The following is a 27,363-nucleotide window of genomic DNA, read 5'->3' as shown; positions in this document are numbered from 1 at the left end:
CAACCAGCCTGCAGACAGCGGAAGAATCCTGATGCTTAAGAATGTGGCAATCATGTCTGTTTATGTTCTGTGAGAAAATATTTTTGAATTATCTTTTAGTTGAACCTACCATAGCATGTGACTGAAGCTTTTTCCTCTCTGGATTCAGATGGTAGATACTTCAGGTCAAACTGTACTTTCCATGGAAAAGTAATTGAAGTTCAACTGGAGTGAAGAGTTTGATGCTATTACAGACTTCTATTTGTGGCAGGACTGTGGGTCAAGGGGCTGATAGAGCAATAACACACTTTATATCAACTGTGTGATTACAATTCAAATGCTCAGTAGCCAGTAATTGTATGTTGGTGTTTTGCACAATGTGAAATGTGCAAGCCCAACGTCCCTGACATAAACCCAGCTTATTTTGCGCCTAACATCCATAACTGATGCAATTTAAACACTTCTCTGGGAGCATATTTAAGAAAATGGGAAGCAGTAGACAAGTGTTACTGATGCAAGCCCGTTTCAAGAGGTTCTTTGAACACATTTATTGATAGGTTTTTCTTACATAACATATGCAAAATGTAATTGAAATTTAATTAAATGTCAGCATGACACCATTAAACAGCTAACATTTGCCATCTTCTAAGACAACTATTCTGAGCAGTAACTTGTAAATCAGGAATTTACTCACGCTTTTCTTATTCTTTTTCTTTTTTATTTTTTTATATTTTAGACAAATAAAGGCGACGCCCTTGCAAACCGTGTCCAGAACACATTGGGAAATTATGATGAGATGAAGGATCTGCTAACCAACCACTCCAACCAGAGCCACCTTGTAGGAATCCCAAAGAATTCTGTCCCACAGACACCCATTGACAAAAATGAGCAAAACTTTTTCCCGGAGCCGAGGAACAGGATGATCCCATCCCATCAGATCAGCGGCAACTCATCGGCATCAATGCCTCCACCTTCCTCACTGTCATCCAACCCTGCTTTGCTGCACGGCCACCAGAGCAGCAGGAAATCAAGGACAGACTGGTCACGCAGTGGTCACAACTCCAGTGGGGCCCAGCCAGGCCAGTCCAGTGGTCAGCAGAGCCGGACAAAGCACAGCTCCTCTCATGAGCAGGCACAGGGCAGGTATGAAGATCTCTACACCTGCCAGAGTGAGCAGCACAAAAGTGGGGGAACTGAGGAAGGAAATGCCATGGCAACATCTTCACATTCCAGGAGGCACGCTCATGCCAAGTCAGCACCTGGAGAACACTCCTACAAAGAAAACAGCCACTCCAAGTCGCCCACAGAGCCTGAGTTTGTGGGCCATGGTCCTGGATCTCCACTTCCTTCCACTTCTTTGTTAACTGCAAACAATGGTCTCTCCACTCAGAATTTCCCACCAGGGCTTCACTGTAAAAACAGCATGGTCCAGCAAAAACCTACAGCTTATGTCAGGCCCATGGACGGCCAGGACCAGGTACCCAACGACTCACCTGAGCTGAAACCCCCCATAGAAATTGAGAGTGGATATGGAAACCAGCCCTTTGGAACGCTGCTGGAGGGAAAAGTGAACACCCCGAGTTCAAAAAACAAAGTACCAAAGCTCAACATTCCTCCTGTTAGTGAAGTAAGTGGTTTAAAATATCTTCTCTCTAGTGCTGCTTGAGTATTGCATTCACTAAATATTTTCCTCTGGAAATATGCAGTTGTGTTTACTGGAATTACAGGGTGAAACATTCCTTTTTCTAGAATGTGCAGTTTGTTGTGATAGTCCCAGTAGCAATATTTAATGTGGTTTTTAAAGCACAGTTTGGAATACTAACATTTCTTGTTTATGATTAATACTAAAAGGCTGGATCTCTGTTGGGTGTAATATATGTATAGCAGCTATACCAGTTCTGGACAGGGATCTCTAATACCTCAGTTCATCTGCAATTTTCACTCTTGAATTCTCAGTTAGTTGGCAGTTTGATAGACAGATTGCTGTTTCAAACTCCAAGGAAAAATGACAGTGTTCAAATTTCAGTGGTACTAAACAGTCCTGCCAGTAAGGAGTTTATTTGCAGAGTTTGCTAAATTCCATTTTTTTTCTTTTTATTGAAATTAATGTGACTTAAGTTGTGAATAATGCTTATGAAAATGTGTCCCATTGAAGCTTTTATGCATTTTGAAGAGCTCTTAATACTGGGATTCAGTCCCAATCTCTGCAACCAACAGTTTAAGCTGTTGAATTTTGTATTGCTGGTCAGAACAGTAGTCCTGTGAGGAACATTTCAGTTGGTTCATATTCATGTCCATTCCAGGCACAAATGTATAATAAGGACACAGATTGAACATTTATACTCTGTATATATTTTTTCTCCCAGTCTGAGTTTCTCTAAACCAGTAACCTTTGGAAGGTAGGTGTACATATGTGCAGAATTGCAAGATGGGTTTTACACAACTTTCTGTTTTCCCAAAAATATTTCCCTGCTTGGTAATATTTTTATCCTACGAATGAGGAGTGATGCATTCTTAAACCACTTTATTGCAAAAGGTCAGCTTTTTCTATTGGAATGATTGTTTCAAGCCAATAATTTGTTTGACTATTTAAAAACTTGATGTTATTTATTAACATTCCAGGCAGCAACAAAGACTGATGTGTTTTGCAGTAGAGCTTGGAATAATTTTCTGGGAACTGCATCTGAAAACAGTAAAAGGCCTATTTATATCAAGTGGAAGCTGAGGGTTGCTTGCAGATGGCGTTTTATTAGAAAATGTATTTGTTAATAAACGTAGCTTTCTGCAAGATTACTTTACAGATGTTTCTGTTTATTTTTACCTTGGGTTAAAAATCTGCTGGTGTAGATGACTCCAGGGTCTGCTGTGATTTGTCGCTAGCATTGTTTGGCAAGTAAATAATTGCATGCAGAGGAAATAATGATGTTGCAAAAGCAGATACTTTTTTTCGCTCTTGCCATCTATTAACGCCGTGAGTCAATAGAAGCACTTTGGAGTGCAGCATTAATGCAAAGTATTTTTGGAAATAAAATGTACCTTTTGCAATTTGTGTCAACTACGAAGAATGCATTTTTAATTTCTTTACTTTTTGAGTGAAATCCTGGCACTGTGAAATCGATTGAGTTGTTAACAATGTTTTTTGGGTGCAGAATTTCATTTTTCTTGCATAGCTCTGGGAACCTCTGATGTGAACTGTTCTTTTTGGAAAGATTCCTGGTTGCAAAGATGAAGAATTGCATTATGAGTTGTTGCTGCTTTAGTTTCTATCCTGTGTAGTGGAAAGCATAAGTGTATAATTAATTTCATGTCCGTTTAGATAAATGGTAAACTCTAGGAAATTTAGAAAGTAGATAATAATCTTAAAGCAGCCTGCATTTTGAGAGTGAATAGTAAGTTGAAGAGGGAAAGAAAACCCAAAGCTGTGACAAAATAACTTTCCTTTCTGAGACAGAGCACAGGACAATGGCCAGACTGATGGATCTTTCACAGTCAAATCTCCTCCTGGGTTTGGGGGTTGGATTTTTTTGCCTGTGTCAGGACTGTGAACTTTGGCCCTCTGTGTTTTTCCACAGATGTGCATCCTGAATTTGATTTAGCTTGCGTTCAGCTATAAAACTCCTTCCAATCCAACATTATAGATAACTGGTTTAGTTTAAGCTTAATCAGAAGTGACAGTGCACACCTGTGGAACCCATAACCTTTGCAGAATGACTGCAGTGAGTGGCTCTGTTGTAATCTTTATACAATTGATGTGGAGCCTTATGATCCTTTGGTGGTGCTTATCAATTTATGAACCTTCCCAAGCCACCTCCAGCCACAGTGATCTGCTTGAAACAATTTTGTTCCTGCTCCACAGGTTTCCATCTTAACGCTGTTCCAGGTGCTGGTGGTGATCTTCTTCAAGCCAGCAATAGGAGAGTTATTGTTTAGGGGCATTTCTCCATCATTTTTTCCATGGTTTTCCTGTCTGAGTCCATTCTTCCAGGCTGCTGAGTGTATGCAGATAGAATGCACACCAAAAGGTTTTTAGTGATTCTCTCAAAGCTTTGTTTGTTCTGAAGATGAGGAATTCTGTCTTAAAATTCCTAGGTGATGGTCCTACAATAATGGCACCCATTAGGGCATGCAGTGTTGGAAAGGAAAAAGACTGTTCTTGCTATCTTACACAGAGAGAGGGGAATAAGTAACCAAATATTTGAACAAGCAGATTTAAAAGAAGTGCTCAGACTGATGTGGAAATATGGTGTCATTTATCATGGCTTAATGGAATAAGATGCTGAGTGCCCTGGAAGCGTTCTGCCATGTGTAAGGAAGTGATCAATTTTATACCATAATTTGTGTCACTCGAGGTGTTGCTCTAAGACTCTTTGCTCATTTGCTGGGCCCAATTCTGCCATCAGGGCTGCCCATCCATCTTTCAGCTCCTCTGGAGCAGACAGCATTGTTAATGCCTGGCTGCTGGCGTGGGTTAGTGACTCCCAAGGTCACAGAGATGCACGGGGAGTTCACCCAGACTCTCCAGGCTGGGTCAGCAGGTAGAGTCAGCAGCTCTTCATGCCCATGTGGGCTAATGCTTGCCTCTGAGTGGCTGCTGCTGGGTGGTTTCCAGGCCTTGGCTCACCCACACTGAGCTCATTCAGCTCTCACTGCACCATGAGTGGCCATTTCTGGCAGAGAAATAGAAATAGCAGAGCCTCTTTTAGTTGTGTCATGGAAAGGTTTCTTTGGGATCACAAAATCCCAAAGGTTCTTTGGGAAGAAAGATGTTGATTTCTTTTACCTTTTTGCCTTTTTTTAAAAATTATTTCAATATTGTTTTCTAAGGCTGAAACTAAAATATTTTATGGTTTGGTGCCTTGAGAAAAACCCAGTGTAGCCAGTAGTACCCAGGAGGTTCAGGAGCTGTGGATCTCCATGATCTGGGAAGCCATAGGGCCATCCTGTGAGTTCCTGCAGAAATCCACCACATCTCATGACACAGAGTGGATAGCAATGGCCTTGGAGATAAAACTGGGAGAGAAAATGATAGAAAGCCTCCCTCTGTGAATGTTATTTCCTGTTCCTTTCCTATTAACTCTCATCTCTTTAGTATGGATTTATATGCACACATGCATACACATGCGTATATATTAATTCTGAGCTTGCATTTAACATTTGATAAATTGTGGCAAGCCAGGAATATTGCAAAGTGCTTTTGTATTATGCAGAATTCCACCTACTTAAATCCTATGATGGCAGATGATTGTTACTTACCACTCGAAGAGAGCTGCACAGTTAAATCCCATGCATTTCTGCAAAAAAGTAGATGTTAGAGACCACAATAACAGCTGATCTTCTCTCTGCTGCTTTAAAATCCAGAATCACGACACATGTATGTATATTTAAACCTCTAGGAATCAGATGCTCACAAATTATTTCGAATTGACTAACGCAGCAGGTGGCAGCTGAAAGAAAGCCTGCACTTTTCAGATGGGGCTCAAGCACAAATTACTGAGAGCACTGAGGAAAGCAGAGGGGTTTGAGGTCTGTGGGAACATCAGGAGCTGCATTCCTGGAAAACCTGATGCCCACTTCCCCAGAACAATGCATGGATTTCCAATAAATGTTTAAGGATGGGGAGTCAAGAGCAATTGAGATAATTTTTGATTCTTGAGGCAGGGTTTTTAAATCTCACTACAGAACTGGCTTCGTGTTCCTGCAAAGCAGCAAATGCTCATGTACGAAATCTTCCCGAAAATACAAAGCTAGGAACAAATCCAAGAGGCCTACGACATCTATGTCACCACCCACTTAAGGAATAAAAAATGGAGAACTTCTATTTTCACTTTACTTCTAGGAAAATATTTTGACGGGTTCAGTACACTGCAAAGTGATAAGCTTCTGTTACGTGTTTCAAATCATTCTGTTATCGCTGCATGTATTGATTTGCTTAGTGCTTTCTGAGCTAGCTATAAAAAAAGGCTGTTCTCCTTCTGCATTAAAGAGCAAGAAAAATTGACAGGTAGATAACCATATTGATTGAACCTAAATAGTAAATGCAAGAGGCTTATATATGACTTATAAAACCCTCTATAGGAAGCAAAGCCAGCATAATACCTCTTTTTTTTATTTTAATTTAATAGAAAGTAGATGCCTTTAGCCAGCCCCACCCCTTTTTGATATACATGCTGCTCTAGTTGCCAGTTGTAGTACATTTCCATGGTTCTGGGTAAATCACTTTTTTCAAATGCCAGCTTTAGCTGTCCCCCTGACTTTGAGCTTGGAAGCAGAATGGACTGAATCACGCATTAAGATGAAATCCCTTTGCTGGGTTCATATTTCAAAAGTCCGAGGACAAAAACAAACCCAAAGAGCAGTATTTCTTGCAGTATTAGGGGTTGCAGCCATATGTTTTTAATTTGTAAATGCTGTGAGAAGTAATGTTCTTGTGATACTTCCAAATGAGGACCATATGACACCACTCCACCGAAGACCTCTCGTCGTGGCCTTTTGGAGGCTACTGTCCCCTGGCCTGGACATGGCTAGCAAATCTCTGCAGGGACAGCAAGGGGACAGCTTGTCTCCTTTCAATCAAACATAAATAAGCACGTTTAGGGCCTGATTTTGCACCCTGGTGACCAGTGGGAAGTCTGCATTTCAGATCAGGGCTGCTTGAATAAGCGTGGCTACAAGAACTGACCGTGCGTGCTTGGGCTGGGGAAAGAAGAAGGGTTAGGTTTCTTCTTTCCCATTGTTCACTCATTAGAGGGGTTTTGTTTTGTAAGCTATTCCTAATTTTGACTTGCTGTGAGGAGGAAAAAAGTCTGAGTGAAGTTAGAGTTAACTGTGGGAAGAGTCAGACCTGTGATATCTTGAGGAGTGATTTTTTTAAAGAAAAAAAACCACCTTTTTTGAAATTCCCAGTGCCAGAGTAATTGCTTGTCTCATTTGGTGTCTTATGAAATGTCACAAAGTAAAATGACCTCCAAGGCTGTGGGGAGAGCAGTAGAAGAATTTGTTTGGCTTGAGCAAAGTTGTGAAGGCATTATTCAAAGGTTGCAGGGGGACTGTGGGGTGTATTCATAACTTTGACAATAATTTGGTGTATGACTATGGAACAACCACTTTTTTTTTTAAAGAAAACATTACAAGCTGTGTAAAACCAGCATTAAGTGTTATGTTATCTCAATGTTGACTGTTAATGTACCTTTTGAATAATAACCAGGAGTTGGTAGAGCTAATTTTTAGCACATTTTATCCATCTATCTGTCATGCAAATGCATAAGGAAAGATGTTCTTGGATCTTAGTATGAGTAGTCTTAGTTGTCAGCTAACAAGGGCATTCTTTTAGGACCAGCCTAGCAGGTGGAACAAAGCTGAAGCCTTTACACTGTTTTTAAATACTCTTCTGGAGTATTATGTTCAGGAACATAACCTGCTTTTATAAAAATATTCTCTCTGAACAGTGAAATAAACTATGCTCGTGTAAGAAAAGATGGGAAAACACCATTTTTATGCATTTGAATGTTTCAAGATGTGTACTAAATAGCATTTATGCTTCTTTCTGAGGACAGGATGGGCAAATATTCAGGTAGCAGCACTTGGCCTTCTGTACTACAATAAATGGCCATTTTTAAACTTTATCATCAGCTATGTAAAATTTTATTTTAGCTGATGCAACCCTTAAAGTAACACACAGCTAGTTAAAAAAAAAACCCCTACCTACACTGCTCATTTCTGTCATAACTTTCAGATATTTTTTCCCACAACCCTGATTCTTTGTAGAGAAACAAAGGTTTTAAATAGTCTGAGAATGCAGGAGCCACATGTTTTTTCAAGTGTGCACACATTTCTGCATGGGCAGTGACAGCTGCTGTGAATCATCACTGGGACTGAACCTGGGGCTTCTCTGGGCAGCCTCTGCTTCTTGAACAGCAGCAGGGACTCTCCCCAGAAGCTGTAATTTACTTTTTTCTAGTGCTGCTCATTTACTGAATATGATTAAAACATTGCATGCAACACACACCTGTTAAGTGTGTAAAAAGAAGCATAAAGAAAATCAGGGGGTGTAAATGCAGGAGGAGAAAGCTTTAATCCTGCTGAAAACTGTTGTCAAATAGAAAATCAGGCTGTTGTACCTGGTGTAGATCAGTGAGGAACAACTGGAATGCTCCTTGCAAATGGCAGGAATTGGGATTGAATGTGCAGAATGTGATTGGGTATTGCAGACAGAGTGGGAAATCAGAAATGAAACACTTCAGATGAGCAGCTGAGACAGAAATACAGCCAGCAAAAGGTAAAGGAGGAGGGACAGCACCATATATTAGAGGCTGGATGAAGATTTACAGGGAATATTGCAACAAGTAGAATAAAACCTAGGGAGAGAATGAACAGAAAAGGTTCCTGGGTGGATGCTCAGGGCACTGCCCCCAGGCAGCCTCTCCTGCACACCTCGGGGTGTTTTCTGTCCTTCAGCTTGAATTTACAGAATTAAACTCAGATTTTAAACCATTGCAGCAACACAACGTGAATCATATGCATAACACACCTTCAAAAAGTGAAAATCAGAGGAGGTCTCATATGAGCATTTCTGGTGTTCTGGCCAGAGCCACCCCACTATGAGCTGTAGTCTCTGATTCAAGTATGGAAAAGCATTTAGGAGCTGCAAGTGAAAACATCATATGGGAATACTTTAATAAAAAAAACCCACAGTGAAAGAAAGTTGAACATATAACTTGGCAGTGCTCCATGAACTGCAGATATAGGTTAAAGTTATTTAGTTGGCAGGCAATTGCTGGTGTATTAGCAATGTTGGGGGAAAAAATCTAATTTCTGTATTTTGGCTTGTGCAGTAAAGAAATTCCTCCCACATAAATATGTTCATTTCACCTTCTGGGAAGTAAAGAAAGGAAACTGTAGCTGCAGTCTGTTATTTAATCTTCCTGAAATTAGCATTTGGTGCTCAGGAAGATTGAAAGATTTAATGCCAATGCCTTCCTCAAAAGAAAGAAATGACACACCACATATGCTTTAGCACTGGTTAGACTGTTAAATGGAATTAATCAAAATCCATGTTAAAATATTTCCATGTGTTAATTAGCAACAGTTTGGAACATTAAAATACATATTGGCTTGGGAATAAATTAGTGAAGAAATATCAGATTGAGTTTGTGGGGTTTTAACTGCAACATAATATACTGTGTGTTTTAGAAAGGTAAATGTAAATACACTCCTCTGAAATGCTGTGGAAATGTGCATTTAAAAATTGGGCAATAAACCAATCTAAAACAGGCTTTTGTTATGGCAGAGTGATACCATTTCCCATTTTAAAAGAAACATTGGATTGTTCCCTCATATAATAAAACTAGAGAAAAACAGTTTAAAAATTCTGAGAGTTTCATCTCAGGCCAAGGGAAGTTTTTAAATCTCTCCTTTGAAAATCAGTGTGATGTAGTAACTACCAACACCAGGTCTCCTGTTGTGAGTAGAGGAATTCACTTCTGCCTTTCTCTCCCTGCTGGGTCATTGCAAGGTTTGTTTTCCATTCTCTCATAGTGAATCTTAAGAGCAGCAGAACACCATAAATTTAGGTAAGCATGTAAATGGAGCAAACAGTATCCATAGCATTGAATTAATACCCACAAAGCAGGTAGAGATACCTGTGGTAGCATTATTTATATATATATATATATATATATATATATATAATATTTATATATTTATATATTATATATCTTTATTTTATTTATATATATATTTATATTTATTTTATATATATATATATATATATAATCTCCTAACTGAGGATCAGAGGCCATGGCTGGCCCACAGAGTATCCATTTCTCCTCCTAGGGAGGGAATAACTCTTCTTTTTCATGACAAAAGAGCATATAGAAACCACCTCTAGAGCTTTCTTGGAGTTACCTTTTAGGTTTGATTGCCCACAGTCACATTAGTGGGGATGATTTTATGATTTTATGATTTAATGATTTTATGATTTTATGATTTTACGTTCAGTTCAGGAAAGTTAGAAAACGTAGGTGGTGATTTTCATTTTTTCTATGGGTGCTGTTCATGGAGCTGTTTGTCCTGTTATACTGAGCTTAAAGAAAAGGTTTGGGGAGCTGAGGGAGGAGGAGGCAAGGTAAGCAGAGATTCAGTCTCTGTCCAGGCTAATGAGCCTGGAAATTTTGCTTGGATTCACCAAGATCTCAGAGAGAAGTCAGTGATCATAGGTCTAAGCCTCAATCCCCAATTATACTCCCAATTAATACTGCCAGTCTAAACATATTTCAGCTGACACATGCTACTCTGCCTTGCACATGCCCTCAGAGTAATCTCCCATTGTTATATCCCCCAGATGTGTAAACTCGTTGGGTTATTTTTCACTGAACTGCAAGCTGTGATGCTTAAATCCACAAGACAAGCTGGCAATTACTTCTGTTTGTAAATACCCAGGCATCCATTCATATTTGCCAGTATTTGAAATATAAACACTGAGATAGTTCTTTCTTAAATATGTTAAAGCACTAATGTATACTTTGTAAACTTAGAAAATCATCAGAATCCTCAGGTGGCTTGGGGGAGTCAGGATTTGGATTTTATTCCTTAGAGCTCATCCTGAATGAAGGCTTCCTTCACATCCTGGTAACCTTAACTCAGTTTAATCCTTTTTGATGTCAAGAAACTCTAACTACCATGAAACTTCCCCCAAAAACATAATTGGTACCAGCATATGCTACTTACACTTGAACATGGTTAATTTTGAACCTCTTTATATCCAGGAGTAGCTTTCTTGAGAAGCTTCCTTGTGAAGAAAAGCTTCACAGTTTATTTTGCATTGGAATAAAGAGAGATTGTAACATCTTTCCCTCCCGCCAACACACACAGTTACACGTTGACAAGAAATATGGCACAAATTCAGCTGGGGAAATACTGAAAAGGGTACTTTTTATTCCAGACAATTATCCTAGCAACTGCATCATTTGTTCCACAGTCCTGTGATCACAAAGGTCACCCTTTAACTCGGGTTTGTGGCGAGCACCACGCGCTGGGGTGTCACGGAGCACAAATGGTTTGCAGATCCAGAGTCTGGAAATCGGGAATTTCCAGCTTTGTCCATGTTCCTGAGAGCAAAATTTAAATACTGAAGTTTGGAAATCAGGGATTTCCAGCTTTTCCCCTGTTCCTGAGAGCAAAAGTTGATCATTGAGGTTGGAAATCAGGGATTTCCAGCTTTGAGGGTGTTCCCTAAGAGCAAAACTTGACCATTGAAATTGGAAATCAGGGATTTCCAGCTTTTCCCCTGTTCCTAAGAGCAAAACTTGACCATTGAAATTGGAAATCAGGGATTTCCAGCTTTGCCCATGTTCCTGAGAGCAAAACTTGACCATTGAAGTTTGGAAATCAAAGTTTGGAAACTTTCCTACTTTAGTCCCTGTCCAAACGAAGCAAGATCCTCTTTGCCCACAATGTTGGTGTCCCATGGCTTTTTGGACCTACTGTTTCCCCTGGTTCCCTCTTGCACACCCTCAGATGCAGATTGTGGTGTTGTTTCCTGTTGTCATAGGAAAGTCTGAACATTTTAAGTTGAGTGCTTTGTACCTGAGCAATCCAATATCTTCTGTTGTGGAGCTTTGAGTGAACAGGCTGCTCTTAAACCCTGAGGTGATTATAATAAATGTGAATGAGGTGTCAGCCAAAGCTCCTGTATTTATGTACAGCAGAGAGGGTATTCAGATGTGTTCTCCCACCATTTTTTGTGTATTTTTACAGTGGTGAGGGCTGGACTTTGCATGTGGATTATTGTAATCCGACATCCTTGTAGCAAAGACTCACCTTGGATTGAGTGTCACACTGGGCAGAGAACACAGCAGATATTTTAGAACAGTTTTCCTTCATGAATGATTGCTTTCTCTCTGCTCTGAGGAAAGGGAAAAAAAAAGCCACAGGACTGCATTTACCACAGCTTTGTGTTTGAGCTAATAAACTGCTGAGAGCCTCAGCTCAGGCTTACACTTTATTTTTTCCAGCCTGAGATAACTCAGGTCTGCCCACAACAGACAGCACAAACATTCCTTGAAAGGATTCCAAAAGTTTTGAGGCCTGGAGAGCTGTGGCAAGAGCGTGTGTATATAAAAATATGTGCCATATAGGTTGGGTGTAAAGGCACTTGAAAATAAAGCAAAATGTGCACACAGCTCCATCAAGATTTTGGGGGGAAAAAAGTGTTAAATCGCAGAATTGTTGAAAAGACAAAAACCCAACCTACAAAAACAACCAAAAAAAAAGAAAACAACCCACATGCAGAAACAATGAGAAGGCAGCAGTGTCATTTTGCATGTGGCTGTTATGCAAGGCTCTGTGGGGATTACCTTTGCCACTCTCCAAGTGCAGCATCTTGCATAACACCCTTGCACAAAGAGAAAACTGAGGGTAGAACATGGGGTAAAGGGAGAAAAATACCCCAGCCTTGCACAAGTAAAAGTGATATACGTAATTTTTTCAAAATCTGGTGTCTAAGCTTATTAGTTTTACCAAAAAGGAATAATCAATGCATTTTCTTCAGGAGGATCCATTTGTTTTCCTGCCAAAGGCAGTGTAAATTTTTATTTTTGGCTTCATGGAAGCAATTTTGGAACCAGCTTTTAGCCCTTTAGAATTAAGCTTAATAAATCAAGAATTTCTCAGTTTCCCTTCTCTCACACATCTATACCTTCTCCATATTATGCCAAACAATGAGACCCAGAAATGAACATACCCTTCTGCAGAGATATTTTTTATAAGGCCTGAATTCCAAACCCACAGTTGCTTATGGAAAACTTGTCATTGATTTCAGTAGTGCTTGAATCAAGACCTGTAAAAATAAAGTCAGAAAGGACCATTCTAAAATTAGCAGGTACCAGTGATGACTGCATTACAGAGTGGACTGGACTATTTGTGCTGTCCTTTTATGCAGCACTTCAAAACACAATTTCCCCTGAAACAAGCTCTTGGGAAAATAAATGGAGAAGTTTCCAAATACTATCACTGTTTCAGTATTCATACATAATAAACCCAGCTTCTGTAAATAACTCATTTTATCTGTCAAACATTGTAGGCACATATGCCACATTTACTGTCACTGGGGTCGTAAATAAACAATGTATCTGTCTACACATTACTTATGTCTGGGGGAAATGAACAAGTACACATGAAGAACAGTGTGGAATGTATTTTAATCGTGTAATAAAGAGTTGGTGCTGCTATTGTTAATTATTTTAATTATGTCTGAACTTAAAAATAATAATAATTCAATGCAGGATGCAAAAGGATAATACTCAAAATTAAATATGTATTTCTTACATGCATTTTTACACCCCCTCACTCGAGTACAACTTTGGGTTTGGGACATTTTGTCTCTTTATTCAGAGAAACAGAAAACAGCCCCCTCAAACTGCAGAAGCAGCACTTGGACCCAGGCAGGAACTGATGCTCTAAGGGTGCTTGATTTTGTGATCAGAATCTTCTTTGCAGGTTTCCAATCCCATCATAATCAGGGGTGATCTCTGGGTATAACCCTGCAGAATTTACATTTGGGTTTGCAGTGTGGGCCCTGACTCTGGTTTGCTGTGGATCCATGAGCCAGAGTTGTCACAGAGGGCTCTCCTTCCTGACAGTCTCTGTGCATCATTTCTGGTGAGGTTTGCTCTGTGCTGCTTGTTTGGGGTCACATTCAGGCACCAGACATGGAAGGAAACTTCTAATGAGAAGCCAAAATAATCAGGAGTCTGCCTTTGCCCACTGAGCCATCTTGGTGGTTAAGATATGCTCTGCACTCTTTTGTTTTCTGTTGGCAGCATTGTCACTTAAAAGACCAAATTCCGAGCCTATCTTAGAATAATTTGTTTCTTGATATATGCTGGAAAACAGGCAAATCCCAAACCCAGATTCCCTTCAGCCCCTTCTAAATGTGTTGTACTTTTGTTGGGGAAAAAAATAATCATCCACCAATTAGGTATGGGTAAAGGTAACAGACTTGATTTATGATAGAGTAAAATTAAGTTGAGCTCTGTCTGAGCTGAAATGATAGTGGAGCTTGTATTTATATTGTTAGATATTTTCCTTATTAATTATGTAATTATTATGATCTAATGTCTTTACTAATCACCAGTACTGCAAGAGAGAGAATGTTATAAAAAAAACCAAAAGCCTTTATAAATTCTGTTGATTGGCTAAAATACACCTTTTATATTAATAGTCTTTCACCTAAGCTAATGAGCCAGAGTATTAAGATTTAAGACATTAGTGCTATTAATGTAACAGCTAATGATGATAAAATTCAGCCCTTAGGTATTTCCACGGATCTCTTGGTAACTTATGAATGAGCAGAACTTGACCCTACTTGCTTTGCTGAAACACCAAAACACCACAATAAAGGACTCAGGTAGATTTAATCCTGAGATGATTTAAGTCACAAGGCAGCTGCGTGTTTGAAAAGAAATGTATTTATTTCTGTTTGCCACTCCGACAGCAAGAACCTATTGTGTGCATCTGTGTTATTTTCCTTTGACATTGTTAAATATCTGGTAAGTTGTTTTCTGACATGCCTAACATTGCAAGTGGAGTGCTAGAAACACACACACACGATCTGTAAGGACCTGCATTATACCAGCACTGCAATGAGAAGAATTCCAGTGCAGGCACCTCTTGTTAACAGCCCTTCCATAAGTGCTTAAGTTCAAATTAACTGTTCTGAAACCCAAATTAGAGTCAAATCTGATGTGAGCCAATTTACTCTGCACAACAATCATGGGCAATGAAAAATGTTCTGCTAGATTGCTGTTTAAATCGGATCACTACAGCTCCCTCAGTGGGAAAGGAGTGCAGAATAACAATGGCCAGCAGCTAAATGTAATTTAATTATTGGCTTTACATATTGGTTAGTTCTTGCATTGTTCAGAAAGAAACATTTTCCAGCCAGGTGTACAATGTCTGGCCAGTGTTAGAAATCATTATAAAAAGCTGGAAGAATAATAGACTGATGATCCAACACATTTAAATTAAGCAAGGTCTGAGTGTTTGAATGTTGAAGGGTGGGGAGTTCATTTCCATCGAGGGCTGACATTTTTGTCCTCTTTGTGTATTGCATCGTTAGTGGTATAATACATGCAGAAATATGATGATGAAAGGCCTGGAGACTCAGAGTTGGAAAATAGAGCTTCGTTAGGGCTGAGATATCTGTTGTTTCACACAGTTTTTTCTGGTTGAAACCACGTGGTGAATTTGAGACCCTCCATTTCAAATTTACAAACCAAACAAAAATCTAATAAGATGTCAGTCCAACTTTATCTTTCAGCTGTCCTAGGCTGTCCCATAACTGAAAGACACTCCAGGTTGCTGAGTGGAAGGTGGAGAAGGGTGTTATTGTTCTAATTCTGCACTTTTTTCTCCAAGTTCCTTCTTGTGCCTCGTAACAGCAAAATTCCATATCACATCCTTGTTTGATATGAAATTGCTTGATAGGGTGTGATGACACATTCATATAACCTTAGCAGCATAATTTAACTGCTCCGTTTTTTTAAAACCATTTGCAAAAGTGCCTGAAATGTGTGTCTTATAAAACAGCAAATGGTATTTCTCAATTTCAGTTCATTTTCTTTAAATGTAGAATAGTTTTAGATGGGTTTTTTTTGATATTTGTTCACACAATAAATGTGTAAGTCACATCTGCCTTCATGGTCTATTTACTTTTTAGGTCAGATTTGACACATATATATGTTATTTCAGGAGTGTAATCACTCAACTTGTTGCTGGTTTCAGGGAATTCTTTTACACTCACATCCTTGTGAATTGTGTTAAATGGCTAAAAGTTTAATTTAATGTGGACAGTAAACAGATTGATGGATACAATGCCTCTAATTAAACAGGTTGAAACAGGGAGATAATTCTTTATGTTTTTGACTGAAAGGTCAGATGTTCCAAGTGTTTGAGCCAGCCAGTTCTTACCTTAAATTTTAAGAAGCTGAAATTGGTAGGGTCCTTGTAATGCTGCTGAAGATCTGCCTGACCTCTGAGTTATTTGCAGTTTGTGGGTCGATATTATTGAAACCTATACTTTAAATGAAGTAATTTTCCATGCTGAAAAGGAACAGAACATTTCCAAAATTATAATACTGTGGTATGTATATGCAAAATCTATAGGTGTTCTTGATGAATAGCAATGCACCCTGACAGCAAAGAATCAACACAGAAAAAATTAGGTCACAGCAGCTTGCTTGCTCTTTACACTGTCATGGTTGATTGGTTATTCTCATCACCCTTTGTTTAAAATCATTTCAGAATTAATTGGCGTTCATTAACGCAAGTCTTTGTAGCAGAATTGCAGAAACAGTCATTAATGTAGCTAATAAACATAAAAAAGAAAAAAGGATCCTATTACCAGGTCCCTACAGGCTGTTAGCTAACATTTTGAATAAGAATACATAAACATAAATTAAACATTTTTACAAACTGCTAAGGATGTGGGAATTTAGCACGGTGGTCTGTAGCAATGCTTTGAACCAATTTGTTATATTATGTCGATTTTTTAAGGTTTTTCCTGTAAACAGAGTGGTGCTGATGAGCTCAGATTTTCAGAGTGCAGTCGTGCAGGTTTCTTTAGAGAAATATTTTATTTCCACCAGCTCCTACAGATGAGGCTCTAACCCTTCTCCCCTGAATTCAGGGAGTGATTTTCTCGTGGAATGTAGATGTTCAGGTTTATTTTGTGATGTTTTGAGAAGAACCAGAGCAAACTTGGAAGGCAGAAGTTGGGTTGAGGGCCCAAGTGCAGACAGTGACTGGGGCATCCTCACCTGCTTCACCTGTGTGGCCAAAGGTTGTTTGCTGCTCTGCCATGTAATTTCCATGTTAGTGTGGGCTAGACTCAGTAAAATGCACTCTAAATTTAATTGTGTGTTAATTACAAGATTTCCCTCATTTGTTGCCCTGATTTGATGGAGGATGCCCTTTAGAATCTCTTCAACAACCACCCCTCAGCCTTTTTTTCTAATGGATCTCCCAAGGTTGAGAGTCAGTAATGGCTGAGAGCAGGTGATGTAGGAAAAGTGCCCTGGCATACGTGGGAGGAGCAGGGACGTGAGGGGGTGTCAGATTATCTCTTTTTTTCTTAACCCAGAGACAGAGCTCCTACAAGGCATTTTAAAGACTTTTATTCTATTTTCAGTTTCATGTGAAGGGTAAGACAAATATTACAATTCACACCATCAGAATTAGAAGCCAAAATATTTCTTAATTACAATTAATACATTATAATAATTAATTACATATATAATTATTTATTATAGTATTAATATTATAATTATATATTATAATTAATACCACTAAATACATTACAAGTGAGGTTTTTGCCTATCAGCTTTTACTACAGAATGCTGTTAATACTTGACAGCAAATCATCTAAATTACCCCTTGTGAATCCTACACCTGGGCTGGCACAGCACCCTGCTGTCCCCTGGAGAGTCTGGGGGACACCCAGGGCCCCCGTTTGAGGTACCTGAGCAGCCAAGTGAGCAGCCTGGGAGCACACAAAGAGAAATGCCAAATTATTTATCCTAAAGTGTTGGGAATGGAGCCCTAGTGAGGGGCAATTGGAAAATGTGTCCCCTACCATTTAATTTTCTGATGTCTTTGCTGCAGCTTACTGAATGTAAAGAGGGCAATTTGTAGATGAAGCAGTGAAGGTGGTTAGCTGGTATATATTGAGGGCACTGTAATGGCTGAGCAGCATTGACTGATGCACTTTTAACTTTGTGGAAATGCAGTCTCCATGCAAATGCAGCCCTGGCATACACAGTAAGTTACAAAAACATTTCAGCTACAAAATCAACTAGACAAATATATTGCTTTGTATGTCTGACTTTTGATACACGGTGTCTATATACATTCTGACATACCCAGGGAAACGTGAAGGCTTGCCAGTGATCCATATACATTGCTTTTTATAGCAGACAATTTAAAAGAATCCAAGCCTTAAGTAGCATGCAATTGGTGAGGGAGAAAAAAAAAATATATTTACCTCTGCAATTAAAATATAATAACGGAAAGACTAAAAATTGTTTTAGTCTAACTTTTGTTTATTGACTAGAACATATAAATGGCTTTAGGCACTACTAAATAATAAAAAAAATGTGGCTCACTATTGGGTCTTTTATCCATTTTAATTTATTTTGATGCTGCATGCAGTTTCTGAATATATTTTGTGGGTTGTAATAAAATAGCCGCAGTGCAATTTTGCATGTATGTCAAGCGGTGCGTGACCTGATATGCAAATTTAATACCAAGGTGCCAAAACTGAATTCATAATGTTTCACATCTACAGAGCTGTTTAAGGCAGTTTAGAAATCAATGAATATGTAATATGAAGGTGATAAGACCTAAATAAAAACCTTATTTATCTACTATGAAAAGTATTTATACACAGAATATTTAGCACGAGCAGAAAATGGACAGAGTTTCCAATTATATGGTTTGCATAAACAAATGTTGAACCATGTGCTTAGAATAGATAATAGCACAGCTAGTTCCTTTGCATTATACTTTAGAAATGTTTACAGATGTCTCTCTCTTAGTGTATATATAAAATGAAACACTAAACTGAAGCAGCTTTTGAAGAGAACCTCTTTGAGGTCTCTTATTTATTTTTAATTTACAGTATATGGGGTGCTTCATTATTGGTTTCTGTTACCGCTTTTCAGGTTATTAAAGATCAGTGAAATAAGATACACTTTTGTGAATTCTTGTAGTTTATGGCGAAATAAGGGACATAAATTTAACTGGTAATAAATAAGAATCAAATGTTTTCCATCTGCTTACCTTTAAAAGCAGAGAAGACCCAATTTTGGAAGCATTTAGACTTTTGAGCTCTTTTCCTGCATTGACGAGCTTATTATTATTTTGTCTAAAATATTAATCTAATAAAGTTTCAGGAGTTTACCAAAGGATTCTGAGTTAGATTGGCCTTTCACTCAGCGTGTGCATGCTGTGGAGATGGACTGGGAATCCAAGTTGTGATTGATGGCAATCAGTCCCAGCTCTAGCCCTGAAAATACACACTGTCACCCCAAGGAGGAACAGGGAGTGTGTGTTTGATTGTTTTACAGCACCCTGCCACTCAGCACACACAGACATTTATATCTCTTGGCTTGAAATAAGTTGCTGCAGTAATGACGACCAATGTGTTGAGCAATCAGGAAAAAATGTAGGGGTGCAGTGGGTTTTAAAAATGTCCATCATGCCATATTGTCTACTGCTGGTGGGTTTGGAAGGGATTCTTGCATTCACCTTGGTAGAGGCCATAGTCCACTGTAGGAAAAGTCAGAGAATTAGACTGACAGATGAAATAATGATTTGAAATAGATAGTAATTAATCCTGGTTCTTGTGTAAGAAACTAGAGAAAACTCAGCCCCAGGAGAGTATGTTTTTTTTTGTTTTAACTCCTAACCCTAAACCATCTCAGGTGTAGCTTTCCACTCTTGCTCCAGCCTTTTGGCTTAGAGTCTTGAACCTCAACAGGGGTTTAAAGTTCTAAATAAATTTGAACATTTTTGCTGTCTGATCAGATACAGATGAGCAGAACTAGGAGGTGGATAATAATGAAGAAGATCTTAGTTTTTGTGCCTTGTGTGGCTACTACCCCGTGAAATTGCTGCCTCCCTCTGAGAAATGAGTGATGGGGTAATTTTTTGTTTCTGCATGAGGGATTGTCTACGTTTCATCAGGAAGTGCTAGAGCCATTCATGTTTATGAAGTTTTCTTTGGCTTTTGCCACTATTTATTAAAAAGAACTTGTATAAAAAACTAGTAGCCAGCAGACTGTGTTGTACTTTTCTGGGCAAGAGCCTCAGGTTAATTCTCTGTATAAAAGATGCTGCACCCACATCCCTCAGCTGAGACCATCGTGCCACGTACCTGAGAAGGGAGGACATCTGAGTTTCCCTGGCTCAGAGATGCCCCAAAAGAGGTTTATTTTAAAAGGATCCATATGGAAATGGAAAGATCCCTTAGGCTCCCCTCACAAAACTCTCTTTGCATTGTCTTCATGGTCCTGGGGAGAGCTGAGCTCTCACAGGAGACCACATCCTGTATTGTTGTTTTCCAAATTGAAGTGAAACATATTTCCTTCTCAGACAAAAATACTTCTCGTTCTGAAATATTTTTCTGGAACATAATGTCATAGTATTTGTGAATTTATATATAATAGTAGTGGACATTATAACGGTTTCCTGAGAATTTTTATTTTGATCTTGGCTATTCATTGTGTCATCCTGGCTTCTTGTCCACTTCATTATTCAGCAGTATCTAAACTAGGAATTAGGAAGACTGAACAGTTCCTAAAACTGGGAGTATTTTTGGGTTACAGATTTGTTTAGAGACAGTTTTGCTGCTTTGGAGAATATCCATCCAGGATGACTGTACTAATAAAGCAATAATTCAGTACTTAAAAACATCATTTTCTTGGCAGCTTAAATGTCTTTATTTGTGATTTTCCTGTCTGTCTTTTAATCAGTGTCATGCTGTGAAATCTGCTATTTTTGCCATGACCAACCCATTCAATTTGTCATTGCTGTTTCTGTGATTTGCATGGAACTTGCTTTATCATTAGCAAGCAAAACTCACAAGTGTGTGTTTTATTTACATGGATCTCATATATAAAAAAAAAAAAGCATGGCCTCTTAGTCTGCCCCCCAAACAAGACTGTAGACACAAGGCTTAATGTTTCTAATATTAAATAAAGTTATTTCAGATGATCTCTGACTAGTTATTCAGTTAGGCAATGAGGTGCTGTCAGTGGAGTTTACCTTGAGCTCATCACCTTTGTTTTGCAGCTTTTATTTGCTCAGGTATGGAGGGAGGCAGCACAAGAAACCCTCTGCAGAGCAGGGTTCAGACACTTCAAGAGAGTGTCACACAGCAAAGCAGATTTCCTGTAACAGGCTTGGCTAAGGTTGAATCCCCAATTTGGAGTGCAAAAGAAGAAAAGAAGAAAGTGAGGTTCTTACTGTTTGATATGTAGTGGTTGTACAGTGAGTTATAATGATACATAGTGTATATATATATATATATATATATATATATATATATATACAGTGGTATTTTACTCTGAAGCACTGTCTTACAAGTCTTTTGGCCCAGCAAAAGATAAGCTCAGTTTAACAGTTAAATGATACTTTGACATTTATTAAAAAAACCCAACAAGTTTGGCTTCATTTTAAGTGTGTGCTCAGAAAGAATTCATTTGCTCTTACTGGAAGAATACTTATCATAATGGATTCATGTGGTGTCCATGTGCTCGTCACGTGTTCTTTTTTATGCACATCCCTCTAGTTCCATTTCAATGCCACTTTAATTTAGGATTAGTTAATGGACTCCACATAAAGGTTGCTCATTTTTTATCTGGATTCGCCAACTAAATTTCTGGTTTTTAAAACCGCTAAGCTGGTGAGGAGAGCACTAAATATTAATAGCAGCACTTTGAAAAATTAACAGAATTATCTTCCTTTTTGTCTGTTGATTCCCTTTTACTGCTTTAAAAGTTAATAGGCAAAACAATCAGGGATAGAGATTAGTCAAATAAAATGAGTTGTTGGAAGGGAGTGTGCAGTACCTGCACACACCAGGTGCTCCTGGGCAGAATGGGGGATGTGCAGATCACCAGGGGTGGGTGTGGTGGAACAGGAGTGAACAGAGTCACCAGCTCAGGAGATCAGAGGTGATTATCTTGGGAGCTCACCTCTCCACACTTCCTGGAGCTGACAGAAGCCAGCTGAGGTTGAACTGGGAGCCTTTCTGCCCAAATTGTATTGGGGTCATTTCTGGAGACACCAGCTCACCTTGGACACCCACCTAATGCTGGAGTGAGTGGTAGGAATGTCTCCACAGAGACCCACGGCAGTTATGAAGCTTAATTTAGTTTAATTTAGGTTTCACTCAGAGGCTGAGGACCTGAAATTTTTGAGTGGTTTTTCCTTTGATCTCACTAGGATTTAGCATAGGTTGGATGGACCCACAGTGGGGTGTGAGACAGCCTAACACAAGCCAAGGTAGGAAAGTTCCACTGTGATAGTCAGTCAGGAAAAGAAAATACTTCAATGAGTAAATTGGCTCCAGTTTTTTTATTATCTATTATTTATTATCTCACAAAAAGGCTTTATCCAATAAGACTGTGGCTGAATTTTCATAGGGCGTCTGAAACAAAAGTGGCTTCATGTCAAATTTATGCTGGAAAGGTCAACATTAGTTTACATCAAAGGTTTGGGTTTTTGAGAAACAATAACATAAGGTCATAATTTCAGCTTGTTTGAAGAGCTGCAATGAGCTGTTTGCCAGAGATTTGATCTCTGGTAAACAGGCCCCTCTAGGCTCACTTGGAAAAGCCTGGAAATGCACGGACGCTCTTTGCCCGTTCGGTTCAGGATGAAAAGCAAGCCTGAAAGCTGCCTTTGTTTATATACAGGATTTGGTTCTTGTTTCTTTTTTCTTTCTTTCCTTTTTCCTTTTCTTTTTTTATTTTAATTTTTTTTTTTATTTTGTTATTTCATGTAGAGTGAAGTCACTTAGAAACAAACAAAAAGATGGAGAGCAGGGAGAGGAGAGGGTCGTGACATTTAGACCCCAGCTCAATCTGGCTTTACAAGAGCACAGTGCAGCTGAAAGTTGCAATAAAAGTTGTTGATCCTACAGGGCTTTTTAAAAAATATATGTTATAAAATACAGGCTGCAGCCCCTTTACATCAGGTTGGGAATGGAATTGAAAGCTTCCCACCATAGGGAAGAGGAAGGCCTTGCTTAGCTGGGTTCTTTGGAGTGCCAGGCTGGCACCACTTCCCAAAGCTGGGAAGAGCCAGCTTGGCCTTTCCAGACCACTGGTGTACCCTGGCCAGTGGTCATTCTTTTTTGGGAGGGGGTCACACCTGCTTTGCGTGCTTGTCCCTCTGTCCCATTGCTCACAGGCTGCTGGAATGGGTGTCCTGAGTGCTCAGGTAGGAGCAGGTGAAGGCACTGTCCTTTCTTGACATGCTCAAGGTCTTTCAGCATCCCCTGAAGAGTAATATTTCCCTCCCCACCTCTCAATTGCTTGGAACCGAAATGTTTAAGGGACCTTAGCACAAATGCTGCAGCTGTTTGCTGGGCTGTAGGAATCCATGTGGCCTTGCACATTTGGTTATTGGAGTGATGTAATTTCCCTGCTTTCACACACATGGAAGCTATAACCTCTCGTTGTGCAGATGGAGGAGTCCAGTGATTGACATTAAAAAAAAAAAGAGATTGTCTAATTCCATGCTGTTTAAGAACCACCTTTAAAAAAAGAAGCAAGAACAATAGACTCGAGATGCTGTCTTTAACTTTGAGTGAACTTTGTGAGGCTCATTTATTGGGGTAGAATATTGGGCCTCTGGGGCTTGTTGAAGCCTTGGAGTCCCTTAGGATCAAGTGACAGACCTTATATTGGGAGTATCCAGTAATTACCCAAATCCTCTGAGTACTGTTACTCACAGTTCTGATTTTTACTCTAACGTTGCTAGTGGTACTAATTTTTAAGTTTCTTCACAGACTCCTATTCATTACCCCTCAGTGATGTGCTAATTAGAGCAGCCAAATGCTACAAATGAGTCTGTGTTTGCGATTTTTCAAGGGCTGGAGTCTAATCATTTTCTCCACCACTATAAAGATGTCATGAGGTAATGTGTAAAGTTATGCTGTGGGAAACCAGACAGAGAGAGAGGGAGATAAAGCATTCAAGGGTGTCTGATTTACCTCCTTTGAATACAGACAAGCTCTCTTGGGCTGGAATGGCTGGTGTGCACAGGGTGCTCTGCAGCCTTGCACTTTCCATTGCATCAGTGGTTTTTTTTTCCCTCCTAAGAAAGAGACATTCTTTAATACTCATAAACATCTATTTAATAATTTGATTCTGGAAAGGGGCACCTCCAGAAAGGTTCCACACAAATGTCTTTTTTTTTCAGGACAGGCAATAAACAAAGTCTGCTGTGAGTCTGCCAAAACCCAAGGTCCACCTAACTAGACAAAAAAAAAATCCATAAATAGGGAAATGCCCAAAGAAAATACATGGATTCCATCTCTCTTCTCCTTAAATACCTTCCACAATAAAGCAAAAATAATCTATTTTCTTTCTCAAGCATTCTGAAGCAGGGACACCTCTCTTGCAAGCCTGGCACGAGTGTTGGGAAGCAACTGAGCACCGTACAGCAGCTCTGTGAGACGTGGCAATTCCGTCAGCCTCTGGAAAGTACAGGATAAGGCAACTCTGCTTTCTAAAGTTAGATTTAAATCCTGACAATATCCTTCATCCCAGCAGATTTTTAGTCACTTAAAATATTGAGCATTTTGTCCAGGGTTGGGTTTTCTTAGAGTGATCAGGGCAGGTGGAAGATCTCACCTGCATTGTAGGTTTAGAATACATTCCAGTGTACACTGACCTGGTGCTGGACCTTCCAGAAAGGGTGTAAAGTTTTAGATGAGTTTATTTATTTCAACAATGCAGATACCTGTGCTGCAAGAAGAAGGTTGGTGGGAGCTGGCCCCCAAAAAGCTAAGCACTGACACTTAGTTAGTGGGTTTGTCACTCCTTGACCTAATGGCACAGAGCAGCTCTGTATATATATTAAATACAGAGTTTTTTATTAGAGGAGTGAGCCTAAGCCTCAGCACAGCAGACTTCCCATTTAATGCCATGGGAGGCTTGCCCTAGGTGCATTTACCCCATCCTAGAGCATCACACACACACCAGATAAAAAAGTGAAACTGTTTGCTCATCCACTCAAGGACTGAGCAAAAACCCTTTTAAAAAAAAAATCATCCTGCTTATCTGGAACAGATTGGAAAAAAATTGCTGTCTTTAGCAGTTCAGGACTGAAAACTTGCTTCTCCATTGCCCTTTTCTGTGTGTTTCTTGATGGTTTATAAAAGGGTTCCAAATCTGTTCTGTAACACTATTTGACTAGATCTATGATGATGTATGCCAGAACATGTCAAAATAATTGTGTGGTGACTATTCTGGGTTAAGAAGAATCATATTTAATGTTACTAATTTTCACATTATTTCACCCATAAAAATCTTTCTAGCAGCAAAAGTTTTATTGCACTGTAATTCAGAGTCTCTAATTTATTCATGGGATAAATGTTTCATGTAATGAATTTTCTAGTAAATGTATTCTGAAATTCATGCAGAAGCAGGACCACTGTAAAACTGCACACATTTATGCTAAAAGAGATGGATTTCCCCCATTGGAAAGTTTGGAGGGCAAATCCTGTAGCTTTCTACCCTTAATTCGTATTTTCTGCCCTAGTTTTGTCTTTTATTAAGGTTTTGTTGAACTCTTAGAAGCTTGATTGTAAAAATGCTACTGCCATGTAAAGTGCAAGTTAGATTTTGAGTTGGTTTGTAGGTGCAGTCCTTTGCACTAAGTGAATCCTTTTAAACCTGATTTTTGTCTTGAATGTGAGGCTTAGCCATATTTTTAGTGTTTATTCTGAATTGTCTTTGTTCCTGTTTCACACCTTGGCACTCACAGGTGGGGAGCAGAGGTCTTGGAATCTCCTGTTAGTGTTGCTGGAGTAAGGCCCTGTGTTAGAGCTATGCTGAGTGTTTAAAGAGCAGGGAAGAGCTCTGCAGAGACTGATTTCAGTCTTTTGCTGATGTCCTGGGTTTTTTAATGCTAAAAATGGCACCTCTGTGAGGTAACAGGGACAGAGCAGCAAAGGACAGATCTTAAGGACATAACCACAAATAAAGTGTTGGTGACCTTAGGTTTTTCCCTGAGTCATTGTGAAAAAAAGGTCTCTTGCTGTGTAGACCAGGTAAACTCAGTGTTTCCAGCAATCTAAAAACTTCACAGAAGTAAGCAACAGCTGTTTCTCAAGTGCCTCACCTGTTGGCAGCAGACAGAATTCCTTACCTGAGAGGCTGAGCCTCAGGTAGTCCCTGTGACCATGTTGTGCTGGATGGGTGAAAAGAGTTGTGGCTAAACCTGCTCCTTGAATAATAAATTTAGGTCACAGGGGCACTTATTCTCAAATTGAGTAAGTTTTAGGGACAAATCCACTGCCAATGGAAGTGTCTGTTAACAATTTGCAGCAAAAGAGGTCGACACTATTGCCATGTTATATAAAATACACACGGTGATCATCACTGACGCTGTCATTAACTGCAGTTATCTCTCTAGACAGAAGTGACACCCGTGTATTTTTGACTCTAGGTATGACAAAATACTGGTGGCAATATTTTTTAAATGTTCTGTATTTAATAGGGTTAAAACTAATAAAGAATCCAGATCCTAAACTGGAGTCAGTGTCAATACTAGTTGAGTTTATCAATTTGGAGCAGTCCACTGCTCCAAATTATAGTCCTGCACTATAATCTACAAAGTGGTCAAGGCAAACATTAGGAGGAATCCAAATCAAGAAGTGTTACCAGTCTCTGTGGTGCATGGGAGGGATATCTGTAATCTGAATGGGTATTGTCTCCTGATGTCTTTTCTTTCAGGCTGCTTCTCAAATAAATGAGGTAACCTTAGCCCATTCCAGGGCTCGGCTGTAATATTCTTTTCGGGGTATGGAAATCTTAGCTGTGAATCTCTGAGTGACCAGATGCATAGGAGCAGGTATTAAACTGCTGCAGTCTAATTGATGTATGCTGCCATCAGTTCTGACCCAGGTAATAGCACAGCTAAAACAATTTCGAGTGGGTCGAAACATCCCTGGAGTACTCAGGGCAGGGATATAAAAATCTTGAAGCAATGTGTCTTAAGTCCTGTAAATCATGTTAGACTTAATGAAAACTCTGCAAGAGTATTCTGTATCCATAATGCATTCAGCTGCAGTCTGTTGACATTTTGTGTCTGATTTTAAGAATTATGTAAACTCTTGATGATGTGCTATAGCTGATAGGATTGGAAAATAGGGATCGCTTTTTAATGGTTCATTTTTGTGCAGATCCTAACAGTTGCAAAGGAAATTCATGAGACCCAATGTATTTCATCCCAATGTTTTGATTTCTTTTGCCCAGAGGAATATTTCCTTATGAAAACTTTGAAACCAGAGATGTATCTGTTGTGTACACAATATCTGTTTCAGCTGGTTTGATACAATTGAGTCAGACCAACTTCACACTCATGTTGCTTCAGTACATAAAATTTATCTGCCTTTTATTTACCAGTGAGCTATAAATGTTGTCCTTTGAAAGGGAAGTTGCTAGATAATGGCAAGGAAAAGATAACAGGTGAGCCTGCAAACACACAGGCACACATTCCTGCTTCCACGTGCACACATAAATCCTTTTGACATTAATGAGGACAACACTGATGTAGAGGAGTGAAAAGCAGGCAGGACTCCATAATAAAAGT

At 39.2% G+C, this 27,363-nt stretch overlaps 1 protein-coding gene across 2 annotated transcripts in view; it reads left to right on the top strand.

Moving 5' to 3' along the window:
• The window catches only part of AFF2 (ALF transcription elongation factor 2), a 307,896-nt gene that overhangs the window by 91,589 nt on the left and 188,944 nt on the right, over nucleotides 1–27,363 (top strand). For both annotated transcript variants that reach the window (XM_063416555.1, XM_063416554.1), the window contains exon 3: nucleotides 716–1,606. In XM_063416555.1, the coding sequence (XP_063272625.1) occupies nucleotides 716–1,606 (891 nt within the window). The remainder of the gene's footprint in view (nucleotides 1–715; nucleotides 1,607–27,363) is intronic.

This window comes from Prinia subflava, chromosome 20 (assembly GCF_021018805.1).
Source record: "Prinia subflava isolate CZ2003 ecotype Zambia chromosome 20, Cam_Psub_1.2, whole genome shotgun sequence".
NCBI classification, from domain to species: domain Eukaryota; kingdom Metazoa; phylum Chordata; class Aves; order Passeriformes; family Cisticolidae; genus Prinia; species Prinia subflava.
This window is presented reverse-complemented; position numbering and strand designations above follow the sequence as displayed.